The 18,053-nt window shown below is 40.4% G+C and overlaps 1 protein-coding gene across 6 annotated transcripts in view; it reads right to left on the bottom strand.

Moving 5' to 3' along the window:
• FGF14 (fibroblast growth factor 14) overlaps positions 1-18,053 on the bottom strand; it is a 610,229-nt gene that overhangs the window by 168,343 nt on the left and 423,833 nt on the right. Inside the window, exon 1 of one of the 6 annotated variants that reach the window (XM_027591058.2) lies at positions 11,980-13,133. The exons of the other annotated variants lie outside the window; for them this stretch is intronic. Coding sequence (XP_027446859.1) covers positions 11,980-12,172 — 193 coding nt within the window. The 5' untranslated portion in view covers positions 12,173-13,133. Of the gene's footprint in view, positions 1-11,979; positions 13,134-18,053 lie in introns of those variants that run through there. 6 annotated transcript variants of the gene reach the window in all.

Raw genomic sequence — 18,053 nt, 5'->3', positions numbered from 1 at the left:
GATAATTAGCCAGCTGTTTTCAGGCTGTATTTAGTAAACAGCCAACAGGAAGTATGGGTCCAAAGTAAGTTAGGAGGCACAGGGACTGGGGAAGCATGAGGGGATGGGATTCTGGGGCAAGGGAACAGGGCAACAGACGCTGAGAACAGAGCAGTGAGCGGACGATTCTGCTCTTCAGAGGGCCTTTTGCTGTAAGCACAAACCTATGCAAAGAAGCCTATCTCTGCCTTGATTTTCTATGGCTGAGCCCATGTGGGCCTCTAAACAAGTGAGCAAAGGAATTTGAAGCTAAATGATGTCTTCCAGATCATCTTATCCAAGCTGCTCATTGCGTGGAGGTCTCTGCATATTCACAGACTTGTCTGAATTGCTCAGCCAGTAGAAGGCAGATTCCAGGGCCAGAGCCCACACTCTCCCCATTGCCCCAGGGCCCCACAGACTGGTGTGTGGGAATGGCTGGGCTGTATAGGGATAGTGGTAAATAATAGTGATGGAAGTGCAGAGATGCAGTACAGGTGAGATTTGGGGTATTTCCTTACATTCACTTCTTAAGGAAAGAAATCAATGAGCCTGCCTCAGAAGATGACAGTGGGCATGGTGTAGGGGGCAGAAACAAGGAACAGCGGCATGAAGCTAGCCAACAATGATAACATTTCGGTTAAGGTTTAACAGCTGTGACATCACAAAGTGCTGTGTTTGCTTTTTTAAGGAAAGTGAACAAGCAGGAATATTTATGTTATGAACTAATGAACCTAGGGAGATGGTGCTGAGGTAATCTTTGGTACTACTGTCATGGGGCAAAAGAAAAACCCAGGCAGAAATGAAAATTTTACCTTTGGGCTGACATATTGGTGTAGAAGTTGCAAAAAGTGCTTAACATCATACTCTGAGTGTTTCACCGGACCACACCACAATAAACCATCCGGCAAGTAAAATGAAAACAGTCATGGGAGCATCTGGATACCGGGGAGATTTCTAATGATTAAAAATTGTGTTAGCTCACATGAAAAAGTGCTCCACATCGCTCGGCAGCAGGGAGATCCAAATCAAAACCTCAAGGAGATACCCCCTCACACCAGTCAGAATGGCTAAAATTAACAAGTCAGGGAACGACAGATGTTGGCGGGGATGTGGAGAAAGGGGAACCCTCCTACCCTGTCGGTGGGAATGCAAGCTGGTGCAACCACTCTGGAAGACAGTATGGAGGTTCCTCAAACAGTTGAAAATAGAGCCACCATACGATCCAGCAATTACACTACTGGGTATTTACCCCAAAGATACAAATGTAGGGATCCGAAGGGGTACGTGCACCCCGATGTTTATAGCAGCAATGTCCACAATAGCCAAACTGTGGAAAGAGCCAAGATGTCCATTGACAGATGAATGGATAAAGAAGATGTGGTATATATATATATATACAATGGAATGTTATGCAGCCATCAAAAGGAACGAGATCTTGCCATTTGCAACGATGTGGATGGAACTGGAGGGTGTTATGCTGAGTGAAATAAGTCAATCAGAGAAAGACATGTATCATATGACCTCACTGATATGAGGAATTCTTAATCTCAGGAACAAACTGAGGGTTGCTGGAGTGGTCGGGGGGTGGGAGGGATGGGGTGGCTGGGTGATAGACACTGGGGAGGGTACATGCTATGGTGAGCACTGTGAATTGTGCAAGACTGTTGAATCACAGATCTGTACCTCTGAAGCAAATAATGCAACATATGTTAAGAAAAAAGAAAAAGAAGATAGCACAAGGGGAAGAATGAAGGGGAGTAAGTCGGAGGGGGAGATGAACCATGAGAGACGATGGACTCTGAGAAACAAACTGAGGGTTCTAGAGGGTAGGATGGTGCGGGGATGGGTTAGCCTGGTGATGGGTATTAAGGAGGGCACGTTCTGCATGGCGCACTGGGTGTTACACGCAAACAATGAATCATGGAACACTACATCAAAAACTAATGATGTATGGTGATTAACATAACAATAAAAAATTTAAAAAAATCTAGGAGGACACTGGGATATAATGCTGAATACTATTATTATCTAAGATCCACTGGGTTAATTCTAAAAACATACATCTTGTATCAGTTAGACCTGAACTGCTTTGAAATACTACTTCTGCCATGTGCAAGTCTCTAGAAAAATTATTTCATCTCCCCTCATCCATAAAAATGAAAATAATACCACCGATTTCCAATGGTTGGGAGAAGTAAGAGATGTGGCATATAATGCTTCTAATCCTAGCAGATGCAGTAAAGATGTTTGATTACTTTCCTTGCTTTTTTTCCTTTAATTTGTCAGGCATGAAGCCAAGAGAAATGCTTCTATCTTGTGTAGACCTGTCCAATTTCCCATCCCTCCATTCAGGTCGGAGCCCGGCCCCAGTGAGAAGGGAGACAGCAGATGCAGTCCTCTCTGCACCAGGGTTGGCCTCAGCATGAAATTCTCTTCATGAAAATAGCAGCTCTCTCGTTTGCTGGAATAAGGATGAGGTAATTATTGAACCATCTAAGCCACAGGAATGATTAAGGGGCTAGTGGCATTTACTTATGCAGAAATAGTAATAGAGTTAAACAATTGTAAGTTGGACAAATGGTGAGGAGGATAAAAAGCCACGAACACATATTTAAAGGGCACAATGTAGCCAAGGCTAGGCAGGAATTATTTACCTAAACTTAAAGAGATAAAATGAGGCATGTGGAGGGATAAAAAGACATCAAGCCATGAAATTCTGACTCTTCTAAAGACCTTTTCCAAAGGGAGAAAACTGTTGCATTCTGAAGAAACCGGGCATTTGCCTACCAAACATTCAAGAGCGTCCTGAGAAAAGGCACTATATTCATGTCATAGCTACTGAACTCAGTGGTTACATATGGCCCCCGATAACCTAACAAGAAGAGACAATAGAACTCTGTCTGTGAATTCATTCGTAAACTCCAATTGCCAGCACTTCGCCATTTCTCATATCTCAAAAGCTATTTGTCATTCCAATAGGATATTTAAAAACAAAAACAAAAACAAAAACACAAATGTAAAAAAGTTACCTTAACTTTGTCACCAGATCTCATAACTGTGTATCTACATATAATAGGTAGATACATAAGAGAACCCATTAGCATTACTTAAAACCGAATATATCTGTGAAAACATTTCATATATAGAAAATAAACTGTTAAATGCTCCTTCTTATATTTATAACTATTTCTTTGTGTATAATGCTTGAATCTGAGTGATGTTTATTATTAAGGAAATTAACCAAATATTTTAATTGGCCTATTACTTCTGGCTATGCTAGTAATTAAAGAGTTTATAAATGAGTGATTACTTAGTCACAAATCTATTATATTTGTACAGACAAAAAATTAAAAGGCTAATTCTTAGAAAGACCATTCGAATTCTGTTTTATGAAGACAAGTTGTTCAGGCCCAATACAAATATATGTGATGAAAATAATATTCTTCCCCAGTAAGGAAACATCAAACATTGCCTTCCAATGGTACCTGAGTCTCAACTGAGTACTAATAGTGTTTGGCACAGCGTCATGTTGCATGATGGCAATAGTTAATGTATTAACAATTAATCCAGACACATCATAACTATGAAAAGGTGATCATCATGAATGGTTTTGATGGAGCAAAAATGTGATTTAGAAAGAGTTCAAGAGAGAACAGGAGGAGAAAAATTGGAGATCTATCTTTCAAGGAGTTTTACTGACAAAAGACAACTGATTTAGTAGCTAGAGAAGAATGTACCATCATGAGAAGATTACTTTTTAAGATGGGATATATCACAGCATATTTATATTTTGATGAGAATAAGATGGTAGGATATGAAGATTATATGATGCAGAAGAGAGGGGGAAATTATTGGATTGATGTCCCTGAGTAGGAGAAAGGATCTATCCCTCAATTGGAGGTGGTCTTAACCTTAAATAGAAGCACTAAGAGTTCATCCCCAAATTCAGGAGGAAAAAGAGGAGTAAATGGATAGATATTCAGATCGGCTTGTAAAAGCCAGTAGTGGAATATGTGAACACGTATTTGTTATTATTTCTATTTTCTCAAAGAAATAGAAGAAAGAACATAGTTGAGTGTGGGTTTGGGGGAGTAGGTACAAGAAGTTTAAAGAGAAAGAAGATAAGAAAATCATCCAGTTAAATAGAAATAGATTTTTTTAATGTCCTAGGGGCCCACTTGATGTAATTGACTATGAATTTAAAGTAGGAACAACCCATGTGTAGGTATGTTTTCTCTTCAGCTGAAATCAGCTGTGTATGTGCAGGCACAAAAATAGGTTGATGGTTGGATTACCCAGTTAGTTTTACTATGTAAGTAAGGTGAACAAGAAAATAAAAGCCAGATAGTATAAGTCAATAAAATACCCAAATAACATATAACTAGACTTGAAATATTGTCTCAGAGTTAAATATTCATCTGTGTGCAATTTTTATAAAGTGCATAATACAATTTACACATGACTAAGACTTGACTACACTATGTTCTTCTGGTATCAGTAGTAAGAACAAGATCCAAAAACTCATTAGACAAGAACTCTGAACCAATGTGTTAATTCAAAAGCAACATACAACACACAGTATCTAGTTTTCTAACAATCTGTAATTTTCACGATTAATTTGTGACTCTGTAACCTTAGTGATTTGTTTCAGTTTATCATGTACAATAAGGCCCATAAGGAATGTAACCAATAAACCATCTTGTTAGAAATGAGAGATGTCTAAAATATATAATCTAGGAAAATTAATAAAAAATTAATGAAAGACTTAACTTAAAATTCATTACATGCTAATGAGAGCACTCCAAATTAATCCTTTTCAGAGTTTCAGGTCACTGTTGCAATCCACCAAGGAGATAGCATCAACGAATATCACATCCAGACACTTGTTAGAAAATCAAAGCTACATCCCTACATGAAAAATGGCTTGGTGAAATATGGCACATTTTTTGTCTCTTTTGCCAAAGCCTACAAATAACTCTCTACTTCCAGGCAAGCCTTCTCACACCTTCAATTTTAAAAAGTTAGTAATACACTATTGCATGTATCCAACAACCAGATGTATACATTGAACATCTACTATAGGACTTAACAGTAAGGTGTCTCCCATTAATGACAAGTTCAAAATGTCATGAAGAACTGGAAGTGTTGAGTAGTGAGGAGAACAGAGGATTTAAGGACAGGCAGATTTGTTTTTGAATTCTGCTGGTGTTACTTTGCTCAGGTGTAAGTCTTTTGGCAAAATGCAAACTCTTTGAGCCTCAGTTTCCTTTGCTGTGAAATGCGGATGTATCTCAACTAATTGAGATAAAGAAATAAAGTATGTGACAATCGAGAATTGGCATTTGTTAAGAGCAGGGACGCTGGTGTCAGCCTGGCAACCTGGGTTTCAGTCTCAGCCCCACTCTTTAAAGATATATGAATTTAGTCAATTAACCATTTTATTTGTTTGTTTCAGATTCCTCATTTATAAAATGGATGGTTAGATAATATTAGTGTATCATCCATTAACGGATAATTTAGCGTATCAGTGGATAGATAACGTAATGTACCTACCATACAGATTTGTTGTGAAGACGAACGAGTACTCCATGGTACAGTGCCTGACACGGGATGCCATGTAGGCTGTTGATAAACACATTAAGTCCAGTCAATTATGGTCACTGCTATGTGCACACTGATCTCAATGGTCGCTCTATGTCAGATGTAAATCTTAAGAAATACACAACTTTTCATTCATTCAACAAATGCTTGTGCAGGGTTTGTTATATGCCAGGCACTGGTGAGACACTGACTTTTAAGTGGCAGTACCCCATCATACATAACCATATGACCCTGTCATACCATAAGAGTCCTTATCAAACCTGACAGCCAAGAACTTTGAAAGCATGGGGTGAAACACATACTCCACACACACACACAAATATTTCACACAATATAGCTTTATGCAAAGAGTCTTTCCCCTGAGTGACAAAGTAATCACTATCATAAAATGGTTTTTTAAAAAGGTATCTGGATTCCTACTACCACTGTCTACTGCTACCCTCCCAGCAAACAGTAAATGGTAACATATTCATGTAATCTGAGTCTCTTAAAATGAACATTGGAATCTTTATAGGTAAAATTACTAAGTTAGTCGTTTCCTAGTCATGCCAAAACAATGTGATTGACTTTAAATTGCATCAACCTTGTGAAAATTGTCTTTTATATGTTCAAGTTTCCATTATGCTTTTGTTTTTGTGTTTTTAGCCCTTGAGTGCTAATGACAACATTTAAAAACATCATATACAAATTTATATTGCTGAAATGTCATAGTCTGTTTTGGCTAAAATTTCTCACCACTGGGGAAGAAATTAAGATAAAGTATACCTAGAAAGAAACCTGATTCCAAAAACTAAGTAGATAAATCAGATTGAAAAATATGTCACCCACCTTTTCCTTTGAATATCTGCCATTATTTTTAAGTTAAGCAAATCAAGTTTAAAAGACATCATTTCACTTTGACGAGAGAGAAGAGGAGGTTCATGTCTACTTGAAAACAATTTTCTTATACTAACATTATATAGTATAAAACTGTTAACAGAAGAACAGAATTTGGCAGCTAAATGTAGAAGAACTACACTAATAACTCTACTAATTTGAAATAAAAAGTGAAACCTGTAACTGCTAATGGTAACCTGGTGGTGGATTTGGGGTAGAGTGGTGCTTCTGAAGTCTTGTATTATGAACTATCAAAGGAGTTCTTCACCAGACAGTATTATTTTCTCAATACATGTAAACTCAATCTATGAACCTAACTCAACCCAAAGCAAATCATCTTACTCAACCTTACATCTAACCTAAACCACTAAGTAGTCTTACACCTCTCTTGCTGTACCACTTCTCAGTTTATTGCACCACTGTGGTATCAACCACTTTCAGAAGCCTAGAGCAAATGTAGAATGTTGAAATCATAACAATTAAGGCGCCGAAAAAATGCATAAGCAAGCAAGGGTCAACTTCTTAAAAAGTCTCTAACATTGTTTTGTTTACCAATTCAGTAAAGCTCCCGTAAGAGCTCTCATTTAGGAACCCTGCATTTGACAAAATATGCTTGTTGAAAAATTAGACATTTCAGTTAAGAAAAACTATGATTTTTGTCTTGCCTTTATGCAACTAACAAATAATAAAATTCTGATTCGCAACAGGTATTATCAAAAGATAAGTAGGAAGACTCCCATGTACATGACCTTAGAAAACTAAAAAAAAAAAAAAAAAAAAAAATACACTCTCCAAAGAAAAGAAGGATGAACATAGGGGGAAAAATATTCCCTTGTTTTGTTTTGACCTAAACAGCCAATATAAGTAGGTGGTCTGTATTTCCACACGGCTCTGAAGCAGTAGCACAAAGGATGGTGGTCTTTTGATGACTCTTTGCTGCTGATTATTTCCTGAGAAGGTGGACACATCTTTCCTTACATCTTTCCTTTCCACCTTGTAAGAAGGAAGACCACTTTTCCTAGGATAACTGATGGGTTTCACTATCACACTGGAGCAAAGCAGTTTTGTTGATATAAGCATACATATATTTCTGCTTTTTATATTACACAATAACTCGAAAACAAATTTTAAGTAGCTCATTTTTCTTTCCTTGTTTCTTATGACACCCTGTAATTTATTTTAGGTAAAATGTGCTAGTAAGAAACCCACACAACTACTGATTAAACATACATGACACATGATACCTTGGCTCCTATGAGAGTAGCGAAAAAAAGTGAACTTCAAGAAACAATTGCATTAGTCCCACTAAAAATTTTGAAAGGTATTGTCTTACAAGCAATAAAGTTTCTTGTTTTGGTTTAAAAATTAACAATGAAAATGTAACACTCTTAGGATAAAATCTTCATTATACATCATTGCTTGCAGTTTCTATTTTAGTTTTTCACTTTTTACAAAAAAAGGTGAAGATTTCAAATAAAACTATTTGCAAATAGTTGGTTTCCTTGTGCCCTCTTCTTTCTTTAGCTAAATTAAATATCTATTTTCATAAATTAGTTAAGTCTTAAAGTGAGGTTGGTTATATATATATATATTATTGGTTGATTTTATATATATATATATGTATATGTATATATATGGAGAGGAAAAATATATATTTATATATACATATATAAAGGTGTCTAGATTCCTAATATATATATATAGATACAGATAAATATGGAGAGGAAAAAATATATAAAAACTTGAAAAGTATATATACTTCTAAAATGGTCTATTTAGAGTACTGTGGTTCAAGAACACTCTTTTAGTGTTGGACCTGTGGACCTTCCCTATTTCACTTCAACTCAAGGGCACTGCCAAGTACCCAGGCCATGGCAGACACTCTCTCAAAATTTGAGAGTCTATGAAAGTGCAGAAAACACAGACTTTGCTCTTAATGATGGTTAATCACATGTCGGGATGGGGCACAATTAATTATTATCAGGCATAAACAATGATAGTGAGGTATAAAATGCCACAGGAGGACTATTCTTACTTCTCTGCAATAAAGGAGGACTTCCTAGAGGCAATGGCATTTCTCCAAGCTTTAAGAAATGGGGATAATTTCAACAGGTGAAGATAGAAGATAGAAGATTTCCATACACAGAGTAAAGCACAAACAAAAGAACAGGGATTTGAAAGCATGTGGCTAACTTTAGGAACTTTGAATGGTGTTTGGAGTCTTTGGAGGTAGGGAAAGTAGAGAGAGATGAATCTGGAAAGGTGGGAGAGTCATGGTGCCCACACAATCCCTAAAGCCATCTAGATTCCTGTCCTTTACAAGAGGACAAAATGGTACAACTGGTACTCAACTGTGCAAAAATCACCCTTCTGTGATCAGAGTGAGGAATAGGGCTCCAACCAAAAGCACATAAGTAAATACAAGCCATACTCTTTATGCTAAATAAATTACTAATTAAGGAAGCATTAAAAAGGAAAAACACCGTACATTTAAGAAAGGGCTATTACTCTTCCCCCAAATACAAAATGTGGAGCTATTATTTATTCTGTTTGCCAACATGTCATGTGTATTTGAATTCACCTGTCAAAATGTAAACTTCAGCCAAAATGGACTATGAATACAAGATGACAGTATACTGTATTTCTATATCTCCTTTGCTTCTCTGAACCGTTTAAGATTTTTCCCAACTCAGGGGCTTTCATTGTCCTTCTCAGATGTTAGCTCTCAACCTGGACTTCTCAGCTTGGCCCACCCTGCATTCTTGTTCTAATTAAGGTTTCTCTCCCACCACCCCCACCCTTGCAGCCTCAGCTGTCTTTGTTCTTTATAGGACTTTGAGTTTTTTATTTTGTTCCTTTCCATATGCATTGGCTTTTACCCCATATTTGTAATCTCCATGATGGAAGGGACTTCATTTGTTCTATTCACTGCTCTGCACATAACACCTGGAACAGCACCTGACATCGGAGGAAGATTCAGTAACTCTTTGTCAAATTAATGACATTCAAATATGAAGATATATAAAACTGTCATACCTAAAAGTTGTATCTTTAAATTAATAAATCAGATTTTTTAAGTTTCCTGAGGGCAGTTCCGATGCAAAGAGTGAGTTTGGAGGTAAGATAACTATGCTTAAAAATATTTCCTTAAAGAGCATTTAATTAAATAATGAAATAATTATATATATATATAGCTATATGTAATATAAAATCATATAATTAGATATCAATACATAACTTACATAATATAAAGTTTTAATATTTATTTTGCTTAAATTAGTAATAATAAATTAATGTCTGATGCTCCAGAGATATATCTATATTTTTCTTCACAAAAGAATATATTTCTTTACATATGAGAAGTATAAAGAGGATAAAAGGAAAGGTCCTGATGAAATTTCCTCTTAGCCTATCATCTGTTTGGGAAATAAGGGAGCAGAAGTGACCTCAAATGTATTTTTCTTACAGATCATTGATGCATGCGTATCATTTTGAACTCATGAATACCAAGAGAGCAGTCAGGGTTGAAAATGGTGTAACAGACTATTAGGAAGCTCAGATATCTTCCCATATCTGGAAAAAAAAAAAAAGGTATATCCCCGTCTTAAAATACAGAAGTGTAAAGCACACCATCCTTCATTATGCAATATGAAAAAAACATTTATTGTCCATATTTACAAAATAATCCACTGGTTGTATATTTAAAGAAGACACACAGTAAGTTTTAATCATTGTTTATATTAGAGTAATCTTATCTAGAAGAGAACAGGTTTATTTACTTCAAATAGATGGCAAAATTTGGAGCTCTACCTGGTGAAAACTGTGTTCTAAAAGAGAATCTGATTTTTAAAAGGGGGAGAAGCAAACACTGTAAGTCAAGATAATGTGACACTGCATGGATCAACAATGTTTAGAACAATTGAGTTGCTCTTACAAAGGTTTGCTGGATAAGGCTCTAGGCTAAAGTGGAAAATTAAAACCCATTTTTCTTAATACCTTCTACACTCATCTGAAAATATTGTCCCCAAATACTTCATCAGGAGGTATTATATTTATGCAATTAGGTATTATATTTCTATAATTTTCCTTGGAACTGCCACTCTAATTTTTCTCCAGTGTTTGCCTTTTACATTTGATTCGAAGAGCAAATAATCTCCAATTTCTAATGTGACAATAAGCTATTGTCCTTTAAAAAACTATTTAGCTACAGCCTTTAAAAAAACACACACACAAGCATTAAAACTTTTGGCCATAAATCTGCAAATGTGTAGAACACACACACTCACATAGATACACATGTATAGCGTATGCTTGTCTCCCTTGTCTTTGGAACAACAGGGTATTTAAAACAAATACAGCTGGGCACCAAGAATATAATGTGCTGGGCAAACATATACTCCTATTAATGTAAATATATTCTTCGATGTTTCCTGCCAAGCCCACATAGTTATGAAAAGCAAGCAATCCCCATTTCTCCCACAGAACACCCCACATAGTCTCAAAACAATCGCCCTTAGCAACTGGATGTGGAAGCAAGCAGAGATGAACAAAAGCAGTTGGGCTCCGGCTACTAAGTTGCCTTCTCAGACCCTGACATTTTAAAGCAGCAAAAGCAGGTCATGCTGGGCGCTAGTTGTTTCTCAAAAAATATGTATAGTAAGGCAACTATTCTAGTCATCTGCTTGTAGTAACTGCTTGTTTTGCCTCATGTAATTCGCGAGTCCGTGAATTTAAATTGGCACATATTAGGGATGTGTACCTCGCCAAACCCCCAATTCGGGCTCATTCTTCCTTACGCTGCTCCCCTCTCCGCATCCCAAAATGTGACCCCGGGCTTCAGCGCGCTCAGTGCTGCCCGCTAAGCAGCGTTCTGGTAAATCTCAAGTGAACTGTCCCTTAGTTCACACACACCCTCCACTCCTCTGACACCGGCCCCTGCGGAGGGCGCGCGGGGGTGGGGTGGGGATTACCACATTTCGCCAAGGTCTGGGAGCCAAGGAGGTTTCCAGGGGACCTGGGAGGCCAGGTGAGGCCAGACACACATTCTTGACCTCTCCAATCGGACTGGAAGCAGGCACCTAAACCCCGAGGTGTTACGGAGATCTTTCTCCAGCATTCTGGAGTCAGATGCTACCCGCGGGGGAAGCCAAGACCCTCAGAGTAGAAACAGATTTTCCCTGGAAGCCAGCCCGCAGGAGACTCGGGGAGCCAGAGGCAGCCGGCGAAGAGCCGGCCAAGTTGCCGGCTCCCGGCGGGGTTGAGTTTTCAGTGGCTACAGGTTGCCTGAGAGCAGGTTCCCAGCTCCCACGGGCGGGCGGAAGGCGCTCGGAGCGCTCGGAAGGGAGACTAGGGGGATGGGGTGGGGGTGGGGGGTGGCTATTGAGAGACGGAGGAGGGAAAGGGGAGCCCGAAGAGGCCCCATGCAGGTGGGGAGATGGGAGAGGTCCGAGGGCGCGCCTCCCAGCAGTGACCCACACAGACCTTGGCGCCGCAACCTGCGCTTCTTGAGGCCGAAGATGCGCACTTTGGAGAAGATATCCACCAGGTTGCCGTTGCAGAGCCCGCGGTTCTTGCTGGGGCTGCTCCGCCTCCTGCTGGCAGACGGCCGGTCCCAGTGCTGCTCCCGCGCCTGCCGCTTCTGGCGGATCAAGCCGCTGGCGATGGCCGCGGCCATGGTGGCCCGGGGAATGGGTCCGGGGAGGGAGGGGACGGAGGGAAGGGGAGCTGGGGACGCGGGAGAGGGAAGGGGCGGCGCAGACGGCGGCTCGCCCTCGAGGAGGCGGAGGGAGGAGGCCCGAGGGGTTGAGGAGAGGGGTAGGGGCGCTTAGTCCCGACTGGGACCCATCGCCCTCTCCGCGGAGCGCGGGGTCGGGCGCGCAGATGCTCCCGGGACGCGGCGGGGCGAGCCCCGGGCGCCGAGGTCGTGTCGGCCGCCTCCCGGCCGCGTCGGAGCCGGGAGTGGGGCCGGGGCTGTGGGCGCCGCCGCTCACCGCGCGCCACCGGAGCCCTGTCCGGGGCCGCCACCGCCACTCGCGCTGCCTTCAAGCCTCGCCCGCCTCCCCGGCGGGAGGGAGAGCCCGCCGCCTTCTTCCAGGGCACGGGATGGAGGGCAGGTCCCGGCCGGGTCTCGGCGCGTCCGTCCGTCCTGGGCAGACTAGGCAGGACTCAGCGTCAGGCTCGAGCTGCCCCCCGGCCGGTGCCGCCGCCGCCGCCCGCTCGCGGGTTCTGCCGGTGATTGTCAAGTGCTTTGGAAATCAGCATCTGGGGAGAGCAATCTTCTCCCCGGAGATCTCTAATCAAAACGCTTCGTTCCCACCCCACAACACCTCCCTCCCGTTCCCCTCCTATGTCTCTCTTCAGGAAGAAAGAAAGAAAAAAATTTACAAAGAGAGAGTAATGATTAAAAATATTAATAATAATAATAATAAAAAAAGAAAGCTAAAATGGATTCCAGGGGGTGGGGTGCTAAGAGGCTGAGCCAAAGCAGGTGGGGTTGAAGGAATATCGGTGCGCTTTTTCTTAGGTGAAACTCGCAGGTTTCCGAGGCTTCCGCGGCTTGGCCAGGGCTTCTGAATCTTAACGTGTCTCCTGGTCCCCAGAAACTGGGCTGCGGTTGGAGGGCGAGGTAGTTTCCGCCCGCCCTGCTAATCCCTTCGGTGCCCAAACCCCTCCACCCCGGGGAACAAGGAGGAGGGAGGAGAGTTTGTCCCGAGGAGGGAGGCGTCTCCACTCCTCACCCGGTCCACCCAAACTTGCGGACTCCCCCTCTTGTCATTTTGAAACCATAACACGGAGCAAAAAATGAAGGAAGGAGGGGAAGGTGAGAAGCCATGCTAAGGTTGTGTGTCTGGAAAGACCCCCTTCCCAAATTCGCTCTTTAGCACTAGGAGGAGGAGATGCCAGAGGCTGTAGCAGCTACAGAACAGCAGCTGGATAGGATAATTGCCCAACCGAATACTGAAGACGGCACTGCAGAAATATCAAGGGTGGGGGAGTGTGTCACAATATTCCAGGGACAACAAAAAGCAGCCAGACGGAGGGGACACTCCAATCTGAGCGGCTGTCTTTGGCGTCCCTGGGTAGAGAAGCTCTGTCAGGGAGCAAAGCCATATGAACTGTGTCTGAAATTCAAATACAACAGCTGCTGCCTCCTCCCCCTGACTTCCTGTCTGTGTCCTGGCAGTGTTCTGTCTTGGATAACTGAAAATATAAAGGTCCAGGAGGAAGGGAGCAAGCGGAGGGCATCCTAGGAAAGAAGGTTGAGAGAGAAACACTTCATGCTTGGGTGAATACAGATCTGTGGTTTCTAGGATACACTCCGAGTGACAGAACCAAGTGTAGACTTTTGCTCCTGTGGTTTTGTACCTTTTCCTCTTGGCCTATCATCTCTTCCCTTTAAGCTGTTTGGTTCATCATTACAGGAAGGTAGAGAAAAGAAATGCAAAAACTAGACTTCTAGCAATCTGGCGTGAAGAATGGAGGAAAGAAGATTCATTTGTTAATCGAGAGACTTTTAACAGTCACTTCTCTGGTACTGCTTTAGAGCTGGAAAGAGAGGCACACTCTGCAAGCAGTCCTGGGAACAGTTCTGAACCAAGACACACTCTCTTTGTCTCAGGAATAGGGAGTTGAGTACTACAAAGACTTGTGACCCAGCAAGTGGGAGAAGCTCAGCCCAGGGTTGATTACAGAGAAGCTAGATACCTTCTGCTCCATAGAACTTATCCGCAACCTCTCCATGTAAGCAATTACTTCTTATCTGTAACTCATTGCATTTACTCCATATTTACTAGCAAGTTTTCTTTGTGGAAGACAATTTAAAGAACGTGTATAGATTTGGGTCCAGCGCAATTATCATTGGCTTTAGGATGATGTATACTGTATTTGCCATTTAAGAACATACTCTATAAGCTTATTTTCCACATCTTGCTGTGTTATTGTATCTACAAAATAATCACAGTTATTAAAAGGAATAAGCAGAAGTAATTTTGCAAGAAATTTGTAATCTCTAGTAACCCAGGAGATAGTAAAAGTGAGGAAAAGGGGTGTGTTAACTATTTTGCTCTATCTCTACCACTTTATTTTCTGTTTTAATGTCTTTGTTCTTATGTTTCTACTAAGTGTGTATTTATGTTGTGTTAAAAAAAAGGAAAGGCCATTTTGCAGAAATGGCTATTTAATTGTGTCTTTTTGAAAATTCACTGAAACAAATCCCAGTGAACATAAAGAGTAGCTACTCCTGCCTTCCTTTATTGATGAGAGGCCATTTGGACATTTCAGGCTTTATCGATTGGAATTTCTGAATGACTTTACAATTAAAACAAACATATTTACCTAAAGCTAGTAGTGAGTTTTTCAAAGAAGCCAAACATTAAGGATAGTGACCTCTTAAATCTACTACTACTGCCCCAATCAAACATAACCTAGTTTGCCTTGCCTTTTTCAAAGAAGCCAAACATTAAGGATAGTGACCTCTTAAATCTACTACTACTGCCCCAATCAAACATAACCTAGTTTTTTAATCCTATGACATATTTGGCTACTGTATTAATTTGAACAGACTGAGATTAAGCTTCTTATTATTGTAGCTGTGTTAATTCTTTTCTTTCGGGGCATTTTTCTTACAGTGCAGTCTTTTCCCCAGTTCCTCAGATTGGGTAATTGGGAGGTCGGTTTTTTGGCTCCTTCAGACCCATCCCGTCACTGTTCAACACCCTCCAGATCAGGCTTAGGTTCAGCACCGCGGACAGGAATCCTGCCCCCGGGGTAGCTCTCGCAGCAAAAGCAAAAGCAAGTTCCCCTTGAGTGTGGAGCGCTGGCTGTGAGTCTCTGATACTCTCCTCCCTTAAAAGCAGCTTTCTACCCCCCCCTTTTTTTTCCCCAAGGTGGAAAGGAAATTAATCTTCACAGCTTCCATTAACAGTAATAACACTCCTCTTAGCATCAAGCCTTTCAGCTCTTTGATAAGGAGGAATACTCGTTCTTTCCTGATGCATCCCGACCCCCGGTGCAGCGCGGGGAACCGCAGATTCCTCAGACTCAGGGCGACTGTTCAGACTTGTGAATTTCACAAGCCATAAGCGGTCCTCTCTATTTTATGTGGTTTCCTGTTTTAAGGGAGCTTGGGGTGGGGGCAGCATTGGGATAATCAAGGTCCTTTAGTTTAATCCCCGTGTTTTGCTTTTACTTCCCAAAACGCTGTTTAGTTGTTTACAGAGCCAGGAGGTAAGCGAAAGAAAACTCAAGAGAGCCATCTGCTGTCTTAAGCTGTGATAAAAGTGTGTGCAAAACTAGGGTGAAATTTGTATTCACCCGTTCAGGGCGGGTGAATACAAATCCATACCTTGCTGTAATTCAGAAAATAATCTCTCACTTGTGAGAACACCCCCCCCCCGCGGAGTTATTCATTTCACCTTTGGCTTTGTAAAAACAAACAATAAATTACCGCCTCGGTAAAGTGGCTTCTGGCCAGCCTGTCTGGAGTCTGAACTCTTGATTTCACACAGTCTTGGTTCGTTTCTTAACTCCGCTAATACCTGGTGTATAATGAGCTCCAGTAAGTTGCCTTAGTCTCTCCCAGCCTCAATTTCTTCATCCTTGAAATTGAAATGATAAGAGAATCTCCTGTTCAACTCTTGTGAGATCAAATTTAGTAAATGAATGTAAAGATTATAGTAGGGTGTCTGGCACCTCCTAGGTGCTCAAAAATGAGAGCTCTTACTACTACTATTACCACTATTATTATGATTTTCCAGATCACTCATTCCTATCTTGTAAATTCCTTTCCAATTTCCATGTTTTTTCAATATTGAAATATATGTATTCTCGTGTGTATTTTTTCATGTCCTAAATGGATTCATGATAAGATTTAAAAATATTCAGAAATGTAAAAATATATTTTTTTTAATTTTGGAGAGAGAAGTTTGAGTTCAAACCTTAGTTTGTAATTGACTAAATTCGTGTACTTGGCCCTGTAGAGCCATTTCTCACCCACTGACTGATAATAAAATCATTTCCCTCTCTTGTAGAGATTAATGTTTGTGCCTATGAGAAAACAAATCTAAAACTGTAAAGAATCATAAAACATTCATTCATTGGAAGGTAATTACGCAAATATCTTCCCTGTGATTGCTGTTCTCTTGAGAATCCTCCCTTTGACCTCTCTACTTTGCATACATTGTTCCCTCTGCCTGGAATATAAGATAAAACAGTTGCTAAAACCACAATTGGAGTAAGGCAAACATAGGCTTGACTGTGTGTCTTTGAGCAATTCATTTAAGCCTAGGTGTCACTTCCCACTTCTGTAATAATAATACAATAAGGTCATTATGAGAATTACGTGATAACATTACGTAAGAAACTTAAAGCGGTGCCTGTCACATTGGAAACTCAACATATGGTAGCTCTTGGTAATAACTTAACTCTTCATCACTCCATTCTTCATCTATTCCATCTCTACAGAGATGTCTCACAGGTATCTCATGTTTAACATGGCCAAAATCAAACTCTTATTCTTCCTTCTCAAACTTGTTTTTCTCCAATCTTCCCGACCTATGGAATGACAACTCCATTCTTCTTGTTCCACAGGTCAAAAAGTTTGGCATCATGCTAATCTCATTTCTTTCTTTCATATTCCATATGTAATTCCTTAGCAAAATCTATTCAATCTGTCTTCAAGATTTATCCAAAATATTATCATTTCTTCTTCTGTATCACTATCTCCACTACTACCTACCATCATCATCTTTTGGACTATTATAAAAGCAACCTAACTGGTCCCCTGGGATCCACTTTTGCTCTTCTTTGATACGCCCTCAACATTGTGGCCAAAGTGTTGAAAATATAAATAAGATTTCATCACGTCCCTGTTAAAAATCTTACACTTCAATAGAAACAGAAGACCTCACAGTTCTTACAATGTCCCATATGATTTGTATCCACATCTGCTTTCATGTGTTCTCTGACATAATTTCTACTTCTCTTTCTTCATTCACCAGCTGCTGTTCCTCAAACACCTGGCATGCTCCTATCCCATAGCAGGATTTTTATATTCGTTCTTCCATCTGACTTTTACCTCTTTTACCTCTTTCAAGTCTTTGTTCACATATTATCTTCTCACATGAGATCTTCTCTCACAAATCTATCTACAATTGCAACCCCTAAACATAGTCCATTCTTTCTTCCTTCCCTGTTTTGCCGTTCTACATAGCACTTACAACCTTTAAAAATTCTATGTATTTCCTTATTTATTTGGACTGTCTTGCTACTTTGAAATATATGAAGGAACATATTTGTTTCATTTGTTGACTGCCACATTATCCAGTGCTTAAAATGGTACCAGAGTAGGTACTTGACAAGTATCTGTTTACTTAAAGAATGAAGAAGTTGGATACATAGACAGATAGTTATTACCAAATAAAAAGAACAGAAAATCATGTTTAGCCTAGTCTGCTAAGGATGAATTACCCCATAGTGCTGATTTCTTTAAGCACCAAGGCATCTAAAATCTATTTGGATTAAATATAATCTCAACCCCATAAATAGGATATACAGAG

This window comes from Zalophus californianus, chromosome 3 (assembly GCF_009762305.2).
Source record: "Zalophus californianus isolate mZalCal1 chromosome 3, mZalCal1.pri.v2, whole genome shotgun sequence".
Taxonomy (NCBI): Eukaryota; Metazoa; Chordata; class Mammalia; order Carnivora; family Otariidae; genus Zalophus; species Zalophus californianus.
This window is presented reverse-complemented; position numbering and strand designations above follow the sequence as displayed.